At 53.3% G+C, this 24,023-nt stretch overlaps 1 protein-coding gene across 8 annotated transcripts in view; it reads left to right on the forward strand.

Annotated features, from left to right (window-relative positions):
• The window catches only part of LOC137456453 (zinc finger protein 135-like), a 79,759-nt gene that overhangs the window by 54,184 nt on the left and 1,552 nt on the right, over positions 1-24,023 (forward strand). Inside the window, exons 1-4 of one of the 8 annotated variants that reach the window (XR_010991035.1) lie at positions 7,490-7,598; positions 11,878-12,090; positions 15,674-16,013; positions 20,732-21,816. Coding sequence is in view for 3 of the 8 variants with exons in the window: in XM_068167908.1 (XP_068024009.1) it covers positions 20,835-20,857 (23 nt within the window). In the remaining 5 variants the exon portion in view is untranslated. Of the gene's footprint in view, positions 1-7,489; positions 7,599-11,877; positions 12,091-13,162; positions 15,637-15,673; positions 16,014-17,723; positions 18,043-20,731; positions 21,817-24,023 lie in introns of those variants that run through there. The other 7 variants (XR_010991036.1, XM_068167907.1, XM_068167908.1 and 4 more) reach the window with 7 other exon arrangements.

Here is a 24,023-nt window from a genome sequence, read left to right on the forward strand (position 1 = left end):
TTTGGGGTGCAGGCAGGTAACTGAGGGTCCCAGGGAGGCACTTTGAGCTCTCCGGCTGCTGCTGTGGTGTCCCTGGGGGCATTTTGGGCTGGGATTTGGAGGGGTTTTGTTAGTACCATCATAGATTCAGCACCAGGCCTCTAGAGAGGCAGCACAAAGCTCTGCGTCAGCAAGCGGGAGCTGCAGAGTGAATTTCAGCAGCAGCACCTCCTTGTCTCAGGCTTATTTATGGACTGTCTGGGGGGTGTAAGTGGTGCCACAGCCACTGCTCACTGGAGTCTGTTTTACATAGCAGAGCACTGCCAAAATCCAGTTCCCTTCCCTGCCTCCCGCCTAGGAACAGTTCCCAGCAGGGCTCCAGAGGGATGCTCACACATGCACGGGGTCAGGTCTGATCTAGCTATGGATGTGCTACATCAGTTTGTCAGTTCCTCCCTGAACTGCTGGGGGTTTGGGTTTGTCGTTGGTTTGTCTTTGGTGTTCTGGATGAGATTTGGGAGGCAGAGGTTTTGTTTCTTGCTGTGCTGTTGGCAAATGCCAGGGGCTGGGGCTGGTATTCTTTTGGCTCCTGCTGGCTGCAGTTTGAGCTTCCTTTAACACTCCAGGAGAAGATGTGCAGCTGCTCACAGTTCTCCTAGCCAGGTGTTTTGAGTTGCTGTCCAAAGTGAGTCTCTGGTCTCAATGCTGCTGCATCAGAGGATGAGGAGTCTGGGTTGGGTTGTTGGTTGTTGTGCACCAGCAGCAAGGTCATTTCCTGTGCCTTTTGTCCAGGGTCTTTGTCTAGAAATTGCTGTGAGCCCACAGAACTATTTCCTGGCTCCCTTTGCAGTGTCCCCGGGGTTGGGCTTGTTTCCACTGCTGGTTGAGTCTGATGCTGCCTAACAATCATTTGGATATCTTGCTGGAGCTGGCCTCTTGGAGCAACACTGACTTCCCATCTCCACTTCTTCTCTTTCCTTGGGGCTGTTGGTTCTTATTACCTGTGCCAATGGGTTTGGGTTTGTTCCTGTATGAGATTTGGTTTCAAGCTGAAAACTGCATATGTGTGCTGAGTGTTCATGTAGCCTGTGCTGTGTTTGTAGGAATTGGGGTTTCCACTGCTCCTCTTCTTCAGTCTCCCAGTCCCTGCCTAGAGGGAACTCCAGCCATTGGTCCATGAACCTGATTTAAACAGCAGCTCAGGTCTGGGCAGGCTTGCTTCTGTTCCTTCCCTCTTGACAGCAGTGAGCCACAGCACTTCAGTTGGGTGCCAGATGTTGTAGGACAGGGAGGTGCTGTTGTTTGAAACCAAAAAGGGTTTCAGTTCCTTTTTGGTGGCTGTGGAGCACCAGCTGTCAAGTCTTCCCCAGCTTCTCTAGGTTTCTTCTTATGCTGGTGTCCATTAAGGCAGCATCAAATGTGCCTTTTGTAGCCTTTGGGAGCCAGCAGCTAAGCTTTGTCTCTCCATCCAGCTCCACCTCTTGAGTATGTAGGATTTGCTCCCTGTCCTGTGTCCTCCTTCTCTGAAGCTGCTTTTTATCATTCCAGCATTCTCTCTCAGTGGCTTAGCTCTTTGTTTTGGTCTGCAAAGCATTTTTGACTGTCCTGGCTTACTGATTGGGTATCCCCAGCAGCTGCATGAGGGTGACCTAAATGACCTCCTAATGTGTGCCATCACCCCATGTTCCTCCTGTCCACATTACAGAGACTTGAGCACAAACCTAACAGGCACCTGGCCTCCAGGAAGTTGACTCTTCCCTTGAAAGTGCCACTGCTCTGTTTGCAGCCAGAAAGGGTCTTTGTGATTCTGCGTCTGAGTTCAAACATCTCTCCCTTAATTCTGCTGCTAAAAGTGGTCCAAGAGAGCAGAGGTTTTAGCTGCTTTGCTTCATAACCTTCCTGTGCCACCATCAGGCCACTTCTGAATGGCTTAATTGATCATAGAATCAATAAGGTTGGAAAAGACCTCAGAGATCATTAAGTCCAACCTGTCACCCAACACCTGACTAACTAAACCATGGCTCCAAGTGCCACATCCAGTCCCTTTTTAAACACCTCCAGGGATGGTGACTCCACCACCTCCCTGGGCAGCACATTCCAGTGACCAATTCCTCCTACTGGGAAGAACTTTCTCATCACCTTCAGCTTAAACCTCCCCTGGCACAGCCTGAGACTGTGTCCTCTTGTTCTGCTGCTGGCTGCCTGGCAGAAGAGACCAACCCCCTCCTGGCTACAACCTCCCTGCAGGGAGTTGCAGAGAGCAAGAAGGTCTCCCCTGAGCCTCCTCTTCTCCAGGCTAAGCAACCCCAGCTCCCTCAGCCTCTCCTCACAGTCTCCAGACCCCTCCCCAGCCTCCTTGCCCTTCTCTGGACACCTTCAAGTCTCTCAATGTCCTTCTTGACCTGAGGAGCCCAGAACTGGACACAGGACTCAAGGTGTGGCCTAAGCAGTGCTGAGCACAGGGCACAAGGACTTCCCTGCTCCTGCTGGCCACACTCTTCCTGATGCAGGCCAGGATGCCCTTGGCCTTCTTGGCCCTCTGGGCACACTGCTGGCTCCTGTTCAGCTGCTGTTCACCACTCTCCCCAGGTCTCTTTCTGCCTGGCTGCTCTCAGCCACTCTGACCCCAGCCTGTAGCACTGCCTGGGGTTGTTGTGGCCAAAGTGCAGCACCTGGCACTTGGATTTGTTCACTGCTGTCCTGTTGGACTCTGCCCATCTGTCCAGCCTGGCAAGGTCCCTCTGCAGAGCCCTTCTACACTCTAAGAGATCAACTCCTGCCCCCAGCTTGCTGTCATCTGCACATTTACTGCTGATGGACTCAGTCCCCTCCTCCAGATCATCAATAAAGATATTGAATAGGACTGACGCCACAGCTTTGACTGTGACCACCAAGGGGGCTGTGATAGGAGCTGTCTTAGTGGCTGGCAATGTTTGAAGGGCAGTGGTCTCCACTGCAATAGGAGCTGCACTCTGTCCTGTTGCTTCTCCACCTTCAGTTCAGCTTAAGGCAACCAGTGGCAGTTTGGAAAAGGTATGCACAAAGAATTCAAAACTTCACCACCTAGAACTTACCATGGCTTGAATTTTCCCTTCAGTATGAATTTCTTCCCTGCTTGCCAAGGCAGAGTTCTGATCTATGTGACAGAGTCTGGTGTTTTGAAAAGCTTTAGCAGGAGCAGGAGGTGCAAATTCTGCTTTCCCTTGTGGGGAAAGCCAGAGGCTGCAGGCATAGGCAGGGAGAAAAACTGACAGCAGACACAGAACAAATGCTCAAAGCAGGACTGAAAGGAGAGGCTTGAAAGTACTGAATTGCAGAGAAATTGGATGTCAAGGCTAAGTGATAGGTGTCTGGTATAGAGCAAAGTGATGTTTGTCACTTGAGTGATGAGGCTGCAGGGCTTCGAGTGGTTTGAGGAAGAGTAGGAAGTAGCTTGGAGGCAGAAGTAGCTTTGTGAGAAAGGAAAGGGCTTTGGTTAGGAAGATCTGGGAGCCTTGAGTGGGTGTCAGGAGAGTTGTGCAGCTGAAAGCTCTAACTGGGTCTGGAAACCCTCCTGTAGAACCTGGTCCCTGTGTGTTTGTGTGCATGCCCCCTGCTCTACAACCTGCTCCCTGTGTGTTTGTGTGCATGCCCCCTGCTCTACAACCTGCTCCCTGTGTGTTTGTGTGCATGCCCCCTGCTCTACAACCTGGTCCCTGTGTGTTTGTGTGCATGTCCCCTGGTCTAGAACCCAGTCCCTGTGTGTTTGTGTGCATGTCTGTTAACATAAGGTTGAGAGCCTGACAGATCCATCCTTCCCAGGTCCCATATTGGGGTCAAAATAAACCGCCTGATCTGATCTTCTCTCTAGCCCATTTCTCCATACAACAATATATCATTATTCCCTTATCTTTATCCCGTATATTAGGATTCTCTTCCCAATATGCTAATTGTAACCCCAGAGGGCTGTCCGGGGGTATATCCCTGGGTACCCTTTCGCTCCCATTTTTCCCCGGGGCTGGTCTGCTTGGCTGACCCCTGCCCTATTTCCCAAGGTCCACGCTTTCCGTCACCAACCGCTTCGTCCCTTCGCTGGCCACGTCCCTCGCAGGATATTGGAAGCGCAGTTGGAAGGACTCCGCACTCGCTTCGTGGATCCGGACTGTCCAGCCCACGTCTCACGCACGCACACACTCTCACTGACCTCAATACCCGCCCAACTGGACAATACTTACAGCCCTTTTCTCGCCCAGGACTTTGTGCACAAGAATTACAGGCAGCCGCGACAGCTGGGAGCTCCTTCCCTTGCCTTTATCTTATAACGTTGCCTGGATCTACCCGTGTTCCGAGAGGCTTCCAGGATCCTTCTTCCGGGCCGCCGAAATCGGCGGGGGCGCCCCCCCTTCCGAAGGGGCCGTGAAGTCGTCGCAGGCAGGGTAATCACGTCGGGGTCACCAAACTGTGAGAAACGAACTCACTGCTGAAATTTATAACCACTTTATTATAAAATAAAGGCAACACAGCGCTGGGCGCAGAGCGAGTTTGCTAGAGGCGCACCCAACAACGCGAGTTGCACTTCTAGAGATGGCAAACAGACATAGCCATATATTAAACATATTCACATATTCCCCAGCATGCTCCCACCCTTCTCCATCAGGACTGAGACAAAACCTGCACTTTTGACCCGGCCAGTCCTTAGACCTGTTGGCGCCTCACCTTTCTCTCCCAATACCTCACACAATACAGACCATAACCAACCAATCAGCCCAATGATCGAGCCCAATGGTCCCCAGTAATTCCCCTTGCAAAAGCCAAACATTATAACCAGTTTCTCACATAGACACATCCCCTGCTCTAGAACCTGGTCCCTGTGTGTTTGTGTGCATGTCCCCTTCTCTAGAACCTGGTCCCTGTGTGTTTGTGTGCATGTCCCCTGCTCTAGAACCTGCTCCCTGTGTGTTTGTGTGCTTGTCCCCTGCTCTAGAACCTGCTCCCTGTGTTTGTGTGCACATCCCCTGCTCTAGAACCTGCTCCCTGTGTGTTTGTGTGCATGCCCCCTGCTCTACAACCTGCTCCCTGTGTGTTTGTGTGCATGTCCCCTCCTCTACAACCTGCTCCCTGTGTGTTTGTGTGCATGTCCCCTGCTCTAGAACCTGGTCCCTGTGTGTTTGTGTGCATGTCCCCTGCTCTAGAACCTGCTCCCTGTGTGTTTGTGTGCATGTCCCCTGCTCTAGAATCTGGTCTCTGTGTGTTTGTGTGCATGTCCCCTGCTCTAGAACCTGGTCCCTGTGTGTTTGTGTGCACGTCCCCTGCTCTAGAACCTGGTCCCTGTGTGTTTGTGTGCACGTCCCCTGCTCTAGAACCTGCTCCCTGTGTGTTTGTGTGCACATCCCCTGCTCTAGAACCTGGTCCCTGTGTGTTTGTGTGCACGTCCCCTGCTCTACAACCTGGTCCCTGTGTGTTTGTGTGCATGTCCCCTGCTCTAGAACCTGGTCCCTGTGTGTTTGTGTGCACGTCCCCTGCTCTACAACCTGGTCCCTGTGTGTTTGTGTGCACGTCCCCTGCTCTACAACCTGGTCCCTGTGTGTTTGTGTGCACGTCCCCTGCTCTACAACCTGGTCCCTGTGTGTTTGTGTGCACGTCCCCTGCTCTACAACCTGCTCCCTGTGTGTTTGTGTGCACGTCCCCTGCTCTACAACCTGGTCCCTGTGTGTTTGTGTGCACGTCCCCTGCTCTAGAACCTGGTCCCTGTGTGTTTGTGTGCATGTCCCCTGCTCTAGAACCTGGTCCCTGTGTGTTTGTGTGCACGTCCCCTGCTCTACAACCTGGTCCCTGTGTGTTTGTGTGCACGTCCCCAGCTCTACAACCTGGTCCCTGTGTGTTTGTGTGCACATCCCCAGCTCTACAACCTGGTCCCTGTGTGTTTGTGTGCACATCCCCAGCTCTACAACCTGGTCCCTGTGTGTTTGTGTGCACGTCCCCTGCTCTACAACCTGGTCCCTGTGTGTTTGTGTGCACGTCCCCTGCTCTACAACCTGGTCCCTGTGTGTTTGTGTGCATGCCCCCTGCTCTAGAACCTAAACATGATCAAAATACCTCAAACTATCATTAAAAAACCCTGAAAAATGGTCAAAATATCTTCAGTAATCATGAGAGATTAAAATACTCAAACTATCTCCCAAAGCCATTGAAGATGCCCGAGGCTAAGCAAAATCTTACCAAAACACTTAAAAGCAGCCCAAAATAAGGAAAATAGCTTCCAAAAGAATTTCAAGGGACTGGAAATAATCAAGAGAGGTTTGGGAAATGATTAAAAGTGCCAAAACGAAATCAAAACCAATTCCAAAACCTCATCCCCATCTCTGCCAAGCTCCTGCCATCTGATTCTGCAGAGCTCTCTGCCAGGCTCTGGCTTCTTTCAGTGTTCAACATCCTTCAGAAATGCTTCAAAAGGCTGAGAACTGCCGGAAAAGTTCTCAGCACCTGCTTGAAACGCTGGAAGGTCAGAAAAAGCTCTTCCAGAGCAGTTCAGATCCCCTGGAACTGCCCCAAGCGCCCCCGGGAGGCATCGAAATCTCTTTGCAAGAGTTTGGGAGAGGCTGGGAGGAGGTTTTGGGTTCTCAACCCTGCAGAGAATCCTCAGCAAAACATCCTCAAAAGCTCACCGGAGCTCCAGGAAACCTTTGTGACACCTTCCGGAGCTCAGCCAGCCCTCCCCAGAGCTCTGCGCTGCTCCCGGGTCAGAGCTGCTCCGCAGCTGCTGTGCCCCAGCCCTGCCCCCGCAGCGCAGCTCAGCGCAGACGGCGCCGCCCTGGCTGGGAGCTGCACCTCCCGGCATGCCCCGCGCGGAGCTCCCAGCGTGCCCCGGGGCAGCCCTGGGGCCCAGCAGCCGGCTCCGCTCCGCTGCTCCCGGCGCTCCCCGGCACCCTCGGCCGCTCCCGCCCCGCCGCAGCTCACGACGCCGCAGCTCTGTCGCGACAGCCATGTCCGCGCGCAGCCCAGGCACTGCTCCAGCGCTCCGCGGCCTCTGGCCAGGAGGCAGCCACAATGGTGCCCGCGGGTGGCAGGGGCGGTTCCCTGTTGTGCCTTGGAGGCGTGGTTGGGAGCCCCCTGCCCCCCACGCCCCTCCCGACCCCCAACTCCCCCAGCAGCCCTACACAGCCAGCCCCTTCCCCGCTCCGCCGCCGCCGCCCTCAGCGCTCCCCGGCCCCCTCAGCCCCTCCCGCCCCGCCGCAGCTCAGCAGCCGGCAGCTGCCGCTCGCCCGCCAGCACCTCCGGCCCTTCTCCCGCGCTCCGGCCCCGCTGCCGCTCCCCACGGGGCAGCACCAATGGCGGCCGCGGCCGGCAGGGGCAGATCCTGGCTGTGCCTCGGCAGCGCCCAGGGGGAGGAGCTGCCGCGCTGCCGGCCCCTCTCTGATTGGCTGGAGCTGCCCGGCCGTGGGCGGGACTTCCTTTGCGGCCCCAGCCCTGCTGGCGCTGCCGGTGCCACGTGGGCGCGTGAGGCGGAGGGGGCGGGGCGGGGCCTCCCTCGCAGCGCTCTGTGCTCGGCAGCAGCCTGGCGGCGCCGGCGGTCGTCAGCTTGGTGTGCGCTGAGCTCTCGGTCGGCCTGGTGCTGTGCGTGGCCTTTGTGTGGGCTGCAGGTGGGGTGAGGGAATGTGTGGGGCTGAGGGGGGCTGGGAGTGTGCTGCGGGTGGTGTGGTGGAGCTGGGGAGGGGTGTGTGGGGTTCTGGGGGGAGGTGTTGGGGGGTGTGGGGTCCGGTCGGGCGGTCGGGGTGCAGCGGGGTGCTTAGGGTTGGTGTAGGGTTTGTGTGGTAGGAGCTGGTGGTGCTGGGGGAGGCTGTGTGTGGCTGTGGTGTGGGGAGGGGTGGGGAGGCTTGGGGTGGGGAGTGGTGGGGTGCTGAGAGGGGGTGGGTGCGGTTGTGGGGAGCTGTGTGTGGCTGTGGGCAGTGTGTGGGGAGCTGTGGGGGTGTGGTGTTGGGGGTGGTGTGTGTCTGGGGGGTGTGTGTGGGGTAGGGCAGAGGTGTGCAGGGTCGCTGGTGTCTGTGGTGTTGTGGGAGGGAGATGTGCTGAAGGGCAGCAGCTGGGCTGAGGGCCAGGCGCAGGGGGGAGCTGTGGGCAGGCTGTGTGCTGGGTGCCGTGGGGGTGTCAGGCGTGGGTGCTGTGCTGAGCCTGAGCTTAGGAGCGCCTGGGGCTGGTGTCAGCTGTGGGGCGGTTTGGCTGTGCTGGGGGTTGAGGCATCCAAGGTCCTTGTGCCCCCAGCCCCTTCCTGTGGGGCTCTGCTGTGCCCTTGTGCCAGGGGTGCCTCTGCCTGCCCTCGGGCACAGGGCTGTGTCCATCTCTCTGCAGGCCTCTCTGTGTCCCCCAGCTGGGCTCTGGCTTTTGTCTCTACCCTCAGGAAGCTAAGCCTCTGTGCCCAGTGTGCCCAGCTTGCCCCTGTGGCCAGTGCCAGCTGGCAGTGGTGGCATCCCCCAGCCAAGCGTGGTGGGTGCCCAGCAGCACCTTGGCAGCCTGGATGGGAGCCTGGGGTGGTGCTGAGCTCTCTGCTGGTTGTTCTCTGCCCTCTCTTTGCCTTCTGTTCTCAGCTGCTCTCAGCCCTGCACAAGCTGCAGGACACCTCCTTGAGTGCTGCCCTTGCTGGGGGGGTGCAAGGCAGAGTGCAGGGGGGTCCAGCAGTGGCTTGGTGCTGGATTCAGCTTGGCTTGGCTGCAGGACACCTCAGAGCCTGGCCTGGTCTGTGAGCCCAGGGCTTGGGGCTGGGGTGAGCTCATGGGCAGGAGCCCCCATTTGGGGAGAAAGGCTACTGGTGAGAGGAGGCCAGGAGGTGGGGGGGTACCCCCAGGGGAATGAGGTCCCCAACTTGGGGGCAATGGAGAAGTCCTCAGTTGAAGTGGGGAGGGAAGAAGAGGAGGCTCCCAAAATATTGCTGCCCCCCAAGTTGTCTTTGCCCCCAGGTCAGGCAGGGTCCCAAATGGCACTGCCATGGGCCCTGCCCCCAGAATCCCTCTGCAGCCCCCCCCAGTCCTGGGTCACTTGTGGGGTGGAGGAATCCTTTCTTGCTGCCTGGGTGCTGGGGCACCCTTGTTGGTTCCTCTGGAATAGTTTTGGGGTGCATGGAGGTAACTGAGGGCCCCAGGGAGGCCTTTTGGTCTCTCAGGCTGCTGCTGTGGTTTCCCTGGGGGCATTTTGTTTTGCACCTTGGCTCCTGCTTGTGGCAGGCTCCAGTGTGGGCTGCCTGGGGGGGGCACAGGGAGTTGGGGGAGGCTGTTTGGAGGGTTCAGGGTGTTAGCCCCCCCCAGACTGCCAGTGCCTGCAGCTGGCTGTGCTGGGCCAGCAGCTAGGGGTGCTCTTGCCTCAGCCCTTGAGCTGGCAGCACAGTGCCTGCCCCTGGTGCTGGGCCTTCTGCAGAGCTGGGCAGAGAGGTTAAGGAGATGTCAGAATCACCCCAAACCCACAGCCCCCCTGCGCAGAACCGCCCTCCCAGTCCCCCCCCCGACTGTGTTGGCTGTCTGCCAGCTTCTGCGTCAGCTTCATCCCCTTGGCCTTGAGTCTTTTCTTGTCCTGGCTGGAGGGGGAGGATCCACCCTAGCCCTTCCTGCAGCTGCTGTTGGGTAGGGGCTCAGCTGGGGACACATCAGGGCCTGTGGTGCCCAGGTGGCTCCTGCCGTACCCAGTGTGCCAGGGTCAGCCAGGCCCCATCAAACCCCTGTGAGAAATGAGCTCGCTGCTGAAATTGAAGCACATCCTGTTTATTACAAAATAAAGGCAGAAGAGCACTGGGCACAGAGCAGGTTTGCTAGAGGCACCATAGCCATAACCACAGGAGCTGAGCTTGTGCAAACGTCACACAGGCACATTCATCCATTTCCCCAGCAGCTCCCACCCCTCTCCATCAGGGCTGAGACAAAACCTGCACTTTTGACCTGGCCAGTCTTCAGGCTTCTTGGTGCCCCACCTTTCTCTCCCAATACACAAGGATCGAACCCCACACAACACAGACCATGACCAATCAGCTCCAAGAGCGACCCCCACGGCCCCCAGCAATTCGCCTTGCCAAAGCCAAATACTAAAAACAATTTCTCACACCCCCAAATACTCCAGACCCCCGAACACCCCAGGCCCAGTGGATTCCAATCCCAGCCACAGGTTTCCCCCCATGAGCCCCAAAGGATTCTGATTGCAACCTGCAGCTCCAGGGATCCAATCCCGCAGCCTCCAGCAGACCCCCAGGCTCGGGAGCAGAGCAGGGCAGTGTTTGGGCAGGCCCCAGGGCATGCTGAGAGCCTTTCCCTGCTGGGCCCCAGGGCTGTGCAGGGCACTGCCAGGAGTTGGAGTTCTCAGCCAGGGTAGTGCCAGCTTGGCTCTGGCTGCAGGACAGGGCCAGGGCTGGGTCACAAAACCTCAAACTCTGTTCCTGTTAAGTTTGTAAGAGATTTTTGTGAGCTGTGAGAGGGTTTGGGTAGGTTTTCAGGGGAATGGAAGAGATTTTGATGATTGTTTTTCTGACTTACTTGCAGAGTTGAGAAACAAAACCTTATGGAAGTCTCTCCAGGACTCTTCAAAAGAGATTTTAATAGCTTTGGAGGTGGTTTTAGGCTACTCCAGGAGACCTGAAAAGTTGTTTATGAGATTATAGATCCCTTTAAGAGTTTCCAACAGATGTTGATGATTTCTCAGGCAGTTTTAATCCTTTTAAAGTGTTTTTGAAGCGTGTTGAACACTTAGAGAATCAGAACCTCACTGAAATCTCTCCCGAGTGAGTTCTGAGGAGTTTTACAGAGACTTGAATGAATTTTGAAGAGATTTGGATTGGCTTTAGGCTTTTTTGTTGGGTAAGAATTTTGAGTGTCAAAAATCTCCTTTAAATCTCTGTGTCTGAACCTAGATTTGAAGGCTTCTTGAGGTGTTCCTAAGATTTTGTAGGAAGTTTGAAAGATTTTTATTTTCTAAGAGGGAGTTGAGAGTTTGAAGAGATGTTGATGGTTTTCAGAGCTGCTTTCAAACTTTTAAAGCATTTTCAAGAGTGAGAAACACAGAAATAGGCCTAGGAACTGCCTGAAGTCTCTTTAGAATAGGATTTTATTAGATAAAAGAGTTTGAGAGATTTTTTTTGTGACACTTCCAGGGGTTTTGAGCAGTTCTGAAGGGATTTATTGGCTTCTGAAGATGTTTTGGGGAGTTTTGAAGACATTTGGATGATTTTTTTTCAGGCATATTTGAAAAGTGTTTAGAACAAAATCCCTGATTCAAGTCTCTCCAATACTCTTTTAAAAGAGATTTCAAAGCCTCTCTGGGTGGCTTTGGGAACTTCTAGAAGGTTGGCAGAGATTTTCATGATTTCTTAGCTGCCTTTAAGAAGCTCAGAAGAGATTCTTGAGATTTTTGAGGCAGTTTCAAACATTTTTCAGTGTTTGTGAATTGTTGGAGGAGCCTAGAAACTGCCCAAAGTCTCTTTGAAATGAGTCTGAAGAGTTCTGAAGAGATGTTGATGACTTGTACAGAGCTTTGAGCAGTTTGGGAAGAGATTTTGATGATGTTTCAGGTGGTTGTGAGCCTTGGGCAGCATTTCTGAAGGGAGTTGAACTCTGAGAGAGGCCTTGGAGCTCATTGAGATCTCTGCAGGAGAAGTTGGGAAGAGATTTGAATGCTGAAGAGGCTCGAATTGGGTTGGAGGGTTGGGAGAGATTCCAGAACTCCCATTTTGGCCCCTGTGCTCCCACTTTGACCCTTAGTGCTGGTAGTTGGGCTCCCTGTACTCCCATTGTGGCCCATAGTGCTCACAGTTCCCTCCTAGTGTGGCTCTGTTGTAGCCTATAAAAAAGGATATTTTATATTCAATAAGCGGAGCAATTAATAAAAATATTAATAATTTTATTAATCACAAAAATCCCACAACAAATACTAAATAAAACCTATTTACAGGTTCGAGAAGTTCAGTTGTGGAGCAGATCCCTCACCAGCAGGAACAAGTAACAATTTAAACAATATGTATAAAAATCCAGAGACAACAAACCGCACTTGAAGCTGTAAAGAGAAGGAACCTCGGCACTGCTGCCGGCGATGGCCCACAGCGGGGGCACACACTCCAGAATCCCCCAGGGCACCAGACCTTCAATAGATGCTTATACAATTAAGGTATTGTAATTCCTCACTGATCCTGGTACCTCTTGGCACACTCTAGGATCTAGACAAACCAAACTGGCGCTGACCACGTGGAAGCTGCAGGAACACCGTTTCACTTTCTGTTGGTGTCTGCACCTTATTGCTGAGGCAGGATTTGCTCCTGAAGGACTCGTAGCTGTAATTCTTTTGCAGTGGCACTCTCTCCTTGTTCCAGCCAAACAAATCTATCCCGGGGATTCAGCTCCTCTGGGGTTTCGCTTCTCAGCCCACCAAGACGTGTGTCTGTCCCTGGGCTTTCCAACGCTGAGGATAGCGAGGGGTCTCTGCTGTCCTGTCTGGGTAAGCTGAAACACAGCTCAGCTTCCAAGTGAAGCTTGTGGTTCCTTCCAGAGCATGGACAATTGCAAGACAAATGCTCTGGCTCTTTGGGCTGGTACTTTTAGATTTCCTGAGACAATAATGGCCAGTAGCAACACAGATCTAGGGATAAAACCCTGATATTGCAACCTATAGAAAGCTTTCTTTCCAACTTTGGCCCAAAGCACACCCACCTGGCTCATTCTGGCTCTGAAACATGATCAAGCAAGCCTAAAGAACCAGATCTACTAGCTTCTGCCTCATTGTCTGGTTCAGAGCAACTTTGAGGCTTTTTTGTCCATTCAGGATATATTGCTCCTTTTTCTATGGCCATTGATTGTCGAGGGTACAAACTGCCCTTGCAACTTGGCTAAAGAATACTTACTATCTTTCCATAGAAAACATGGTGTCAAAACCAGCATGTAGGAACCACTGTGACATGCCTATAACACAATGCAACATTGTACATTATTATACATAACCACATATAAACAGTATAACAAGCCATCATTCTAGACAAAGTATAACATAAATTAGCATTGGCTCTAAGATGAGCTTTTGATATTTTATTATCCCATCACCCCCCTGATCGTGATGTATTTCTGCTGTCGTACTCATTTTCCTCAAAGACCCATACTACAATCTTAATTTGCTACATTTCCAATTGCTTTAAGTGGTGTTCGTCACAACCGAGAGTGATGGCACGTCGCATCCAATTTTCTCGCAGCCAGTATCTTCTGTCACCGTACTCTTCCTTCTCCCGATGGATTGCTTTCTCTGTGCCCCGCACTTGGGATTTGATCAGCCGCGTTGACCATTTCTTCACCTCGTTTTCGGGGTGCTGGAATGTGTCCAGAGAAGGGCCACAAGGATGAGCAGAGGGCTGGAACACCTCTCCTATGAGGACAGACTGAAGGAGTTGGGGCTGTTCAGTCTGGAGAGGAGAAGGCTCTGAGGTGACCTCATTGTGGCCTTCCAGTATCTGAAGGGGGCCTACAGGAAGGCTGGGGAAGGACTTCTCAGGATCTCAGGGAGTGATAGGACTAGGGGGAATGGAATGAAGCTGGAGGTGGGGAGATTCAGGCTAGATGTGAGGAGGAAGTTCTTCACCATGAGAGTGGTGAGACCCTGGAATGCGTTGTCCAGGGAGGTGGTCGAGGCCCCGTCCCTGGGGGTGTTTAAGAGCAGGCTGGATGAGGCTCTGTCCAGCCTGATCTAGTGTGGGGTGTCCCTGCCCTTGGCAGGGGGCTTGGAACTAGATGATCCTTGTGGTCCCTTCCAACCCTGAATGAAACTATGAAACCAAGAGGAAACAGCACGGCGTATCCAGTTCTCACGCCATGAAATCCTGGTGTTCTGGGTGCCGCATGGGTTCCGTTCCGGGTTGGAATTCTGGTCTGAAGTAGCTGTGCTAGTGGGGCATGCCTTTGTGTGGCACGCTTCCTACTCCTTGCCATGTGGTGCTGCCATGTGGTCCTGTTGCTGGGACCGGTAATGGCGTGCTTCCTGTTCCTTGCTGCATGGCGCTGCCATGTGGTCCTGTCGCTGGGACCGGTAATGGCGCGCTTCCTGCTCCTTGCTGCATGGCGCTGCCATGTGGTCCCGTTGCTGGGACCAGTAATAGCATGCTTCCTGCTCCTTGCCGCATGGTGTTGCCATGTGGTCCCGTTGCTGGGACCGGTAATAGCATGCTTCCTGCTCCTTGCCGCATGGTGCTGCCATGCGGTCCCGTCGCTGGGACCGGTAATGGTGGCATTCACTGGAATTACAGTCAGCATGGTTGGCAGGATGTCTCTCTGAGCCGAAATTCGTGGCTTTTTCCCAAGGTCTTTCGTGATTTCTTCGCTCTGTTGCTGCACACACGGAGGCTTGACCTGTGGTAGGCCGGGATCTGTCTCATTGCTGCCTGCCCCATCATTGGCATGCCCGGCAAAGCTGAATCATAGCTTGCTCCTCGCAGCAAAACCGTAGGTTTGAAAGGACTCTCGGCTATCTGTTTATGCCGGGCTGCGGGACTTTGCAAGCGATTCCAAGCATGGTTGCTGGCTGCTTCTTCCCACGGCTCGGACGGGTCCTGTGCTGTGATCGGAGAAGCGGCATCTTTCTCCGCAGCTACCGGCAATTCACAGTCTTTTGTCCCGGTAAAGCTTCTTTCGCACAAATGTGATTCAGAAATAAGCTGCGGTGGGGATGTGGTCCCTGCCCATTGGGATTCTCCGGGACCCCCCCCAGGAGCGCATGGTCTGGGGCTTTTTTGCAAATTGGGGGCAGAAAACTTTCCCGCTTGCACAAATGCTCTTTAAGAGACATTTGACTCCATATGCAGTGTGAATAAATTGTAAACCATCAGGTTCTGTGACTTTGAATTTTCTAGTTATTTTTCCAAATAAAAAATCTTTTCCTTCAAGGACTGAATGTTTTCTAATTTACTTTTAAGCTCTTCCAGTGCCTGCACAATGCAGAACCCCATAATCACTGTGGGTTCGCTGTTAGGTTTTGCAGCACTCTTGGCCATTTTCTCAATAAAACAATCTGGATTTTTGCAGTTTTCTTTTGCCCATTGTAAACCTGCTTGGTCCAACAGTTCCACTGTAGAACCCTATGGACGATGGAGATTGGAATCAATGCAGCTGATCAATATGATTTAGTATTGTTCCTTTATTGCTTCAGTGTTGTTCGATTATAATGCAAGCATAGTACAGAGCGGACAGTAGAGCTGAGAGGCAAGGAAGAAGTGCATAGAAGAAGTGCGTAGTAGGAAAACCTTTACAACCTCTATAAACTCGGAGGACATTGCTGGCATGGCTTCATTGGTTCCTCAAGAGTGACCACACACCGTACTACTAGTAATTCTTGGTTAAGCTAGTAATAACACGCGAGGTTGTTGATGCAGGTGTGCGTCCTGTTATTCCAAGATAACTCTCTGTTTATAGCTACCAGTGTCCTGCTTTGGTTACATGCTGCAGGCACAGCACTATTCTGCTACACTGCTAACCACTTCCGCACCCATGCTGGACACGGCCTGCCACCGTGTCAGGCTCTAGGTCTACACGGCCAGATTGCTCACACTGCTCATTGCCACCGTTACCACAGAACCCCCAGTTCACTGTGCCATATGTTATTGTCTATAAAAAAAGGCTAGTTTTAATGTTCAATAAGTGGAGCGATTAATAAAAATATTAATAATTTTATTAATCACGAAAATCCCACAACAATACTAAACAAAACCTATTTGCAGGTTCGAGATGTTCGGTTGTGGAGCAGATCCCTCACCAGCAGGAACAAGTAACAATTTAATATGGATAAAAATCCAGAGACAATAAACAGCACTTGAAACTGTAAAGAAAAGGAACCTCGGCACTGCTGCTGGCGATGGCCCACAATGGGGGCGGGGGGGAACTCCAGAATTCCCTGGGGCACCAGACCTTCAATAGATGCTTATAAAAATCAGCCTGCACGGGAACGGGAGCCTGACGTCAGCCGCGGGAGGTTTAAATCCCGCCCGGGCTGTGTGTGCGGCGCCATTTTGGTTCGCTAGCCGATCGGGACCATTGCTTCGGGACCGCTGCGCTTGAACTGTGAGTTTCTGCTCGGGTTTTTTTGCCTTCCTGTCGGGGTTTCACGGGTCGGGAGGACTCCTGGTAGGGGGGAGCCAGTAGGATCGTGCTCTCGCGAGCCTGCACGGGAATGGGAGCCTGACATCGGCCGTGGGAGGTTTAAATCCCGCCCGGGCTGTGCCGTGGCGCCGGTTTGGTTCCAGAGCCAATCAGCTGGCTGAAAAAAAAAAAAATTTTTTTGTTTTGTTTTGTTTTCACTCAAACGTTGCACCATGGTTGTCACTTGGATGAAGGGTAGAAAAACAGCATCTACCCAGACAGAGTTGTTTCACCAGTGTGCTGGAGTCCAGGCTGCCAGCTACAGAGAGTGCTTCAGCCTGGCACTTGGAATAGAAGGGGAGGGAGAGGACACCTGTGTCAGGTGTGACCAAATGAACTTCCTCCTCAGCCTGGTGGCACAGCTGAAGGATGAAGTGGCCGAGCTGAAGGAGGAGGTAGCTAGGCTAAGGACAATAAGGGAAAGTGAAAGGGAGTTAGATTTGTGGGAGAAGGCTCTGCAGATCTCCCCTGCTGAGGGAAGGGTCCCTGGAAATGAAGAGGGATGGATACAGGTCCCTGCCAGGGGTGGCAAGAGAAATCCATCCCGGCCCTCTCCTCCTCCTCCGCTGCTCTTGCATAATAAGTATGAGGCCCTGCAGGCTGAGGGCAGTGGGGATGAGAGGGCTGAGGCTGAGGAGCAGCCATCCAGAGGGGAGCCTAAGGCCAAGTGGTCCCCACCAGCTATAATGACCAGCTCCACAAAGAAAAGGAGAAGGGTTATAGTTGTTGGGGACTCTCTCCTGGGGGGTACTGAGGGACCCATATGTCGTCCCGACCCATCCCACAGGGAGGTCTGCTCCCTACCTGGGGCACGGGTTAGGGACATTGCAAGGAGACTCCCTAAATTAATCCAGCCCACTGACTATTACCCTCTGCTGGTGATACAGGCTGGGAGCGATGAGATTGACAAGAAGGGCACCAGGGTGATTAAGAAGGAGTTCAGGGCCCTTGGACAATTGACTGATGGGGCAGGAGCTCAAGTGGTGTTCTGCTCAGTTCCCTCAGTGGCAGGGGAGTACACTGAGAGGAACAGGAGAACCCACACCATCAACAATTGGCTCAGGGGATGGTGCCAGCAGCGGAATTTTGGTTTCTTTGATCATGGGATAACTTTCACTGCACCTGACCTGCTGGGACCTGATGGGGTGCATTTATCTAGAAGGGGTAAGAGAGTCCTGGCACTGGAGTTGGCAGGGCTCATTAGAAGGGCTTTAAACTAGGTCTGAAGGGAGTGGGTGAGGATATCGGTCCCTCTGCAGAGGAAAGAGTAGAGCACAAGGTAGGGTCAGTTGAGAAGTCAGGAACCCAGCTGCGATGCATGTACACCAATGCACGCAGCCTGGGCAACAAGCAAGAGGAGTTGGAGGTCCTGATCCAGCAGGGTGACTATGATGTAGTTGCCATCTCAGAAACTTGGTGGGATAGCACACACGATTGCAGTGCCACACTGGGAGCCTACAGGCTCTTTAGGAGAGACAGGTGAGGGAGAAGAGGAGGAGGGGTGGCTCTGTATATTAGGGAGTCACTCTCTGCCACAGAACTTGAGGTGGAAGATGAGGAAGTTGAGAGCCTGTGGGTTGAAATCAGAGGGCAGCCTAACAAATCTGACATCCTGGTTGGAATCTGTTACAGACCACCCAACCAGGATGAGGAGGCTGATGAATTGTTCTACAAACTGGAGGCTGTCTCAAGATCATCAGATCTTGTCCTTGTCAGCCACTTCAACCTGCCAGATATCTGCTGGGAACTTAATTCAGCAGAGAGGAGGCAGCCCAGAAGATTCCTGGAGTGAATGGAGGACTGCTTCCTGACACAGCTGTTAAGCGAGCCTACCAGGGGACAGGCTCTGCTTGACCTGCTGCTCTCCAATAGGGAAGGGCTTGTGGGAGATGTGATGGTGGGAGGCTGCCTAGGGTGCAGTGACCACGAGATAGTGAAGTTTTCAATATGCAGGGAGATAGGGAGGAGCACCAACAGAACCTTCACCTTGGACTTCTGAAGGGCGAACTTCAGCCTATTTAAGAAACTTGTTTGTAAAGTCCCCTGGGTAGCAGCCCTCATGAACCAAGGGGTTCAGGAGGGTTGGACCTACTTCAAAGAGGAGCTCTTGAAGGCACAGGAACTGGCAGTTCCCACGTGCTGAAAGACGAGCCGGCGGGGAAGGCTCTGGGCCTGGATGAACAAGCAGCTCCTGGAGGATGTAAGGGGAAAAAAGAGGCTGTATCACCTTAGGAAGGAGGGGAAGGCTTCTCGAGGTGTGTTCAAGGAAGTTGTTAGATTGTGTAGGAATAAAATTAGGGAAGCAAAGGCCCAGTTGGAACTGAAGCTGAACACCTCTGTGAAAGGCAATAAAAAGCATTGTTACAAATATATTAACAATAAGAAGAAGGGCAGGAAGAACCTGCACTCCGTATTGGACCTGGAGGGGAACGCTGTGACTGAAGAGGAGGAAAAGGCTGAGGTCCTGAATGCCTTCTTTGCCTCAATGTTTAACAGCAAGGCAGGAGTTCAGGACGAGTGGCCTTCTGAGCTGGGCGATGGGGTTGGGGAGCAGTGTAATGCCCTGGAAATCCATGAGGAATTAATTCAGGACCTGCTGAGCCACTTGGACCCTCACAAGTCCATGGGACTGGATGGGATCCATCCTAGGGTGCTGAGAGAGCTGGCAGATGAGCTGGCCAAGCCGCTCTCCATCATTTTCCTCCAGTCCTGGCTCACTGGAGAGATCCCAGGTGACTGGAAAGTCGCCAGTGTGGTCCCCATCCACAAGAAGGGTCGGATGGAGGAACCTGGAAACTCCAGGCCTGGCAGCCTGACCTCAGTGCCAGGGAAAGTGACGGAGCAGATTATCCTGGTGGCAATAACTGCGCACCTGAAGGACGGCCAAGGGCTCAGGTCCAGCCAACATGGATTTAGGAAGGGCAGGTCCTGCCTCTCCAACCTGATCTCCTTCTGTGATCAGGTGACCCGTCTGGTGGACGTGGGGAGGCCTGTGGATGTGGTCTACCTGGACTCCAGCAAGGCCTTTGACACCGTCCCCCACAGCAAACTGCTGGCTAAGCTGTCAGCTTGTGGCTTGGACAGCAACACTCTGTGCTGGGTTAGGAACTGTCTGGAGGGCCGAGCCCAGAGAGTGGTGGTGAATGGTGCCACAGCCAGCTGGCAGCCAGGCACCAATGGTGTCCCCCAGGGATCAGTGCTGGGCCCCGTCCTCTTTAACATCTTCATTGATGATCTGGATGAGGGGGTCAAGTCAGTCATCAGCAAGTTTGCAGATGACACCAAGTTGGAAGCAGATGTTAGTCAGTTAGAGGGTAGAAAGGCTCTGCAGAGGGACCTTGCCAGGCTGGACAGATGGGCAGCGGCCAATGGGATGGCATTTAACAAGTCCAAGTGCCGGGTGCTGCACTTTGGCCACAACAACCCCAGGTAGAGCTACAGGCTGGGGTCAGAGTGGCTACGAGCTCCCAAACAGAGAGGGACCTGGGGGTGCTGATCGACAGCCACCTGACTATGAGCCAGCAGTGTGCCCAGGTGGCCAAGAAGGCTAATGACATCCTGACCTGCATTAGAAATAGTGTGGCCAGCAGGAGCAGGGAAGTAATTTTGCCCCTGTACTCTGCTTTGGTTAGGCCACACCTTGAGTACTGTGTCCAGTTCTGGGCCCCTCAGTTTAAGAAGGACATCGAAACACTCAAACGTGTCCAGAGAAGGGCAACAAGGCTGGTGAGAGGCCTTGAACACAAGCCCTATGAGGAGAGGCTGCAGGAGCTGGGATTGTTTAGCCTGGAGAAGAGGAGGCTCAGGGGTGACCTCATTGCCCTCTACAACTACCTGAAAGGTGGTTGTAGCTGGGAAGGGCTTGGTCTCTTCTCCCAGGCAGCCAGCAGCAGAACAAGAGGACACAGTCTCAAGCTGCTTCAGGGGAGGTTTAGACTCGAGGTGAGGAGAAAGTTCTTCACCGAACGAGTCATTGGTCATTGGAATGGCTGCCCAGGGAGGTGGTGGAGTCACCATCCCTGGAGGTGTTCAAGAGGAGATTGGATGTGGCACTTTCTGCCATGGTCTAGTCATGAGGTCTGTGTTGATAGGTTGGACTCGATGATCCTCGAGGTCTCTTCCAACCTTAGTTATACTGTGAGACTGTGATACTGTAACAAGAGGGAATGGCCTCAAGCTGCCACTGGGTAGGTTTAGACTGGACAGTGGGAAAAAGAAATCCCAAAAAGAGTGGTCTGACACTGGAATGTGCTGCCCAGGGAAGAGGTTGAGTCACCAAACCTGGAGGTGTTTCAAGGCGGTTTGGATGTGGTACTTGGGGATATGGCTTAGGGGTGAACCTTGTAGAGCAGGGTTAACGGTTGGACCTGAGGATCCCGAGGGTCTTCTCCAGCCTGAATGTTTCTGTGATGCTGTGACTACAGCGCTCCCAGTATGGTTTTCACTGCTCCCAGGATGCCTCCCAGTGTTCCCAGTTTGGCACCCAATGCCCCCAATTCACTCCCAGTGCTCCCAGTATGTCTGCCAGTGCTCCCAGCTCTTCATAATTAGCTGCTAAGAGATTTAAAGAGATCTGAATGAGGATTTCAGAGTTTTCAAGGAGATTTTAATAACTGTGGAAGAGTTTTTGTTTTTTAAAGAGCCCTTGAGGATTTTTCAGGCCTGATTGAAGAGTTTGGAGAATCCCAGACCTCACTGAAATCTCTGCAGCATGCTGAAACAAGAGATTTGAATGCATCTTCGATGGACTGGGGAACTCTTAGGAGGTTTGAAAAGACTTTTTCTGGGCCTTTAGCTGTTCTGGGGATGAATTTTTGGGCACTTGTGAAGTTTTGAAGCATCTTGGAAGCATCTTGAACATAGAAGTAAGCCTCAAAACTCCCTGCAGTGCCTTCAGAATGAGTTGTTCAGAGCTGTGCAGAGATTTTAATGAAGCCTTAAGGTTTTGTGGCAAGTTGGGAAAGGATTTGGATCAATCTTGTGAAGGCTTTAGGAAGGGTTCTGAAGAGGAATGGTCAGGTGCCAGGGTGGGGCCCCTGGTGCTGCAGTGGCATTGAGCTGGGTGGGAAGCTGCCTGCACTCAGGCACCGATTGGGCAGCTCAGGTGGCACAGAGAGAGGCACTGCAGATTTGTGACAGTTTCAGGCTGTACCTTTGAAAAAGATAGCTGCAAATTTCAGAGCAAATCCACAGTTGGGTGTAAAAAGGAAAACAAGAGATCATTCTAAACAAATTTCATTGGTTAGTGTGTGGGATGTAGGTTTAACAGTCTTACATCCCTCTCATTCTTTCTGCTGGCATCTGGCTGTTTCAATGAAGGACTCTTATCAGCTAACCTCACAGATAAGCATTGCTGACTCTCTAATGATGCTTTTGAACTAACTGAATTTCCCCTAACATCTCTCCAGTTGTCTTGTCTTCTAATTAAGCTGAGGAAAAAGGGCGGGGAGAGGTTGGGGGGGTTAGCAAGGCAGCATCATCCTGGACAAGGAGGATTTCTGTGCTGTTTTCCCTCTGTAACTACCTGTGTAACATTGTAACTCCTGCATATTTGTACAGATCCGTTGCATCCTCTCAGTGCTTGTCAATACAGCTTTCCATTTTGCTTTCCCGACTGAGTTCAGTTGAGTTTTTGTTAATGTGGGTGGGTTAAACCATCACATTACAAGAGTCATTCTCCTCCTTCCTGTTCTCATCCTCCTTCTTCATCCTCCTCCTCCTCATTCTCGACCTCAACCTCCTTCTCCTACTCCTCAGCTCCTTTTCCCTCAAGGCTGCACTTCAGCTCCTTCAACTTCTTCTCCAGGGTATTCTCCTCTGGGCTCTCATCCAGGGGCTGCTGTTGGGCCTTGCTGGGGCTATAGATCAGCTCTGGGGCCTTGGTGGGGCTCTAGGGACTCTCAGAGGGCAGCAAGGAGTGGAGATGGAGCAATGGAGGGAGAGATAGATGGTGAAGGCTGCAGCGGGTGGGAGGGCTTAGTTCAGCAGCTGTGTGACTCTGCCTGGCTCCTACCTACAATGGTGCTGGCAGCAGCTGACCCCAGAAGATGAAACCCCCATGCCTTACCTGGCTCAGGACAGTCCCCTGACTCTTCCTGACATCCAGCATGGCCCAAGCAGGCATTCAGGGCTCCTAGCCACACAGCCCAGCCATACCCCATGGCAGGAGTCGCCTGAGGTCTCACTCCCTCTCTGTGCCCCTTCATCAGTTCCTGCATAAGGTGGCTGCAGGGTCCTTCCCCACCCCTCATCTGTAACCCACCTTGGCCTGGTGCTGTTCTTTCAACCCTCCAGCTCTTCCCAGCCTTTAGTCTCAGGCCCCTTCCATTCTTGTGCTCCGGGTTCCTGCCCAGTTTCTTAGAGGCTTTCTCAGCCACAGCATTTCCCACTCCACCCTTCCAGCTGCAGTGGCAGTGGAGCTGGCTGACACAGGGCCATGGGACAGCCAAGGCAGCAGGGCCATAGATGGGCTGGGAATGAGGGAAGGGCCTGGGAGTGGTCAAGCAGGAATTAGGCCTTGTCCCCCCAAAAAGGGGAGCGGATCAAGAGCCCAGGTGGCAAATGTGTGTTCAGGAACTGCCAGAATCTGGCAGCACTTCAGGAGCTGAAAGGAGTGAATTGTGCTGCAGCTCTGCCTGTGTCAGCTGGGAGATGAGCAGCAGCCCATGGGCACTGTGCCCTCCCATCAAACCTCATTTTCTCTTGGGGCTGTGGAGTGGCAGCTCCAGGAGAACTGCAAAGAGAAAGCTGAGAGAAATGGTCAGGGGGAGAAGGAAGCAAACCCCTTTCCATTGAGTCTCTTTGGGCTGCAGGTGTGTGAAGGGTGCTGGAGGTGTCAAGTTTGGGCAGAAGACAGAGTCCTCCAGCATCCCAGTGAGGGCTGAAGAGGTTTTGCATGGGGTTGACCAAATCCCTTCCCCCTTTGCTGCATCTGGAGAGATCATGAACCTCCCTTTGTGTCCTCAGTGCTGCTCTGCTCTTCTCTTGGGGAGTGGGCAGCAGAGAGGTGTGTGCAGGGCAGAGCTGAGCACAGAGTGGGTGTGGTGGGAGCAGGGCCAGGGAGGAGAGGTGGGGCCAGAGCAAGATCTGCTGTCAAATGCAGCTGCAGACAGCAGAGCCCTGGGCAGGCAGTAGTAAGAAGCTGCAGGCAAGGCCTGGGAGAGGCTGTGTGGAGGCAGCTGTTTGGTCGTGCTGCCCTGCAGCTGTGTGCTGGGGGCTGTGTGCTGTGTGCTGGGCAAGGAGCTGAGTGTACTTCTTGAGCCCTCCCATCTCGAGAAGCCCTGGCTGTGTGCTGTGCCTGTGCTGATGGGCTTGGGAGCTGCCCCCAGCAAGGCTCAGCTCTGCTGCCTGGTCCTGTGCAGTGCTGAGCCAACCCTTGCAGGTCAGTGCTCTCCTCTGAGCCCTTTGGTTCTCTGTGGCAGGGGCTGTGTCCCTCTCTCTCCATGAGCCCTGCCTCTGTGTGCTGGGGAAAAGCAGAGTTTGGAGATCTGCCCCTTGGAGCAGCCTAGCAGGCAAAGAACCCCGAGTGGGGCAGCAGCATGACCCCAGTCCCCAGGGCACCTCTCAACCTCTTCCAGCCTCTCCTGCCCTCCACATTTCACCTCTCCAGGGGCTCTGAGGCACATCAGGTGTTGTGGGAGTCTGAGAACTCCCCAGGATGTTGGGGGTTAGTAGGAGACGGGGGGGGGGGGGGGGGGGGAGGTGATGTTTGGAGTTAGGATGTGGAGGGTGGTGGGAGAAATTGGGAGAAAGTTGGAGGTGGTTTGATGTTCCTTGGTCAGTGCTGCTGCCTCCATTGTCTAAGCCAGGAGAGATCAAAGGACAGGGCCTGGGCCAGGAACCAGCCTGCCAATGCCACCAGGCTCAAGGAGAGTGGGACAAGACCACTTGTAAGCCCCAGGGTACCTCATGTCCCTGATCACAGGAACCTGA

Source organism: Melanerpes formicivorus, unplaced genomic scaffold (genome assembly GCF_026170545.1).
Source record: "Melanerpes formicivorus ecotype bairdi unplaced genomic scaffold, bMelFor1.0.p_v2 SCAF_125, whole genome shotgun sequence".
Lineage (NCBI taxonomy): Eukaryota > Metazoa > Chordata > Aves > Piciformes > Picidae > Melanerpes > Melanerpes formicivorus.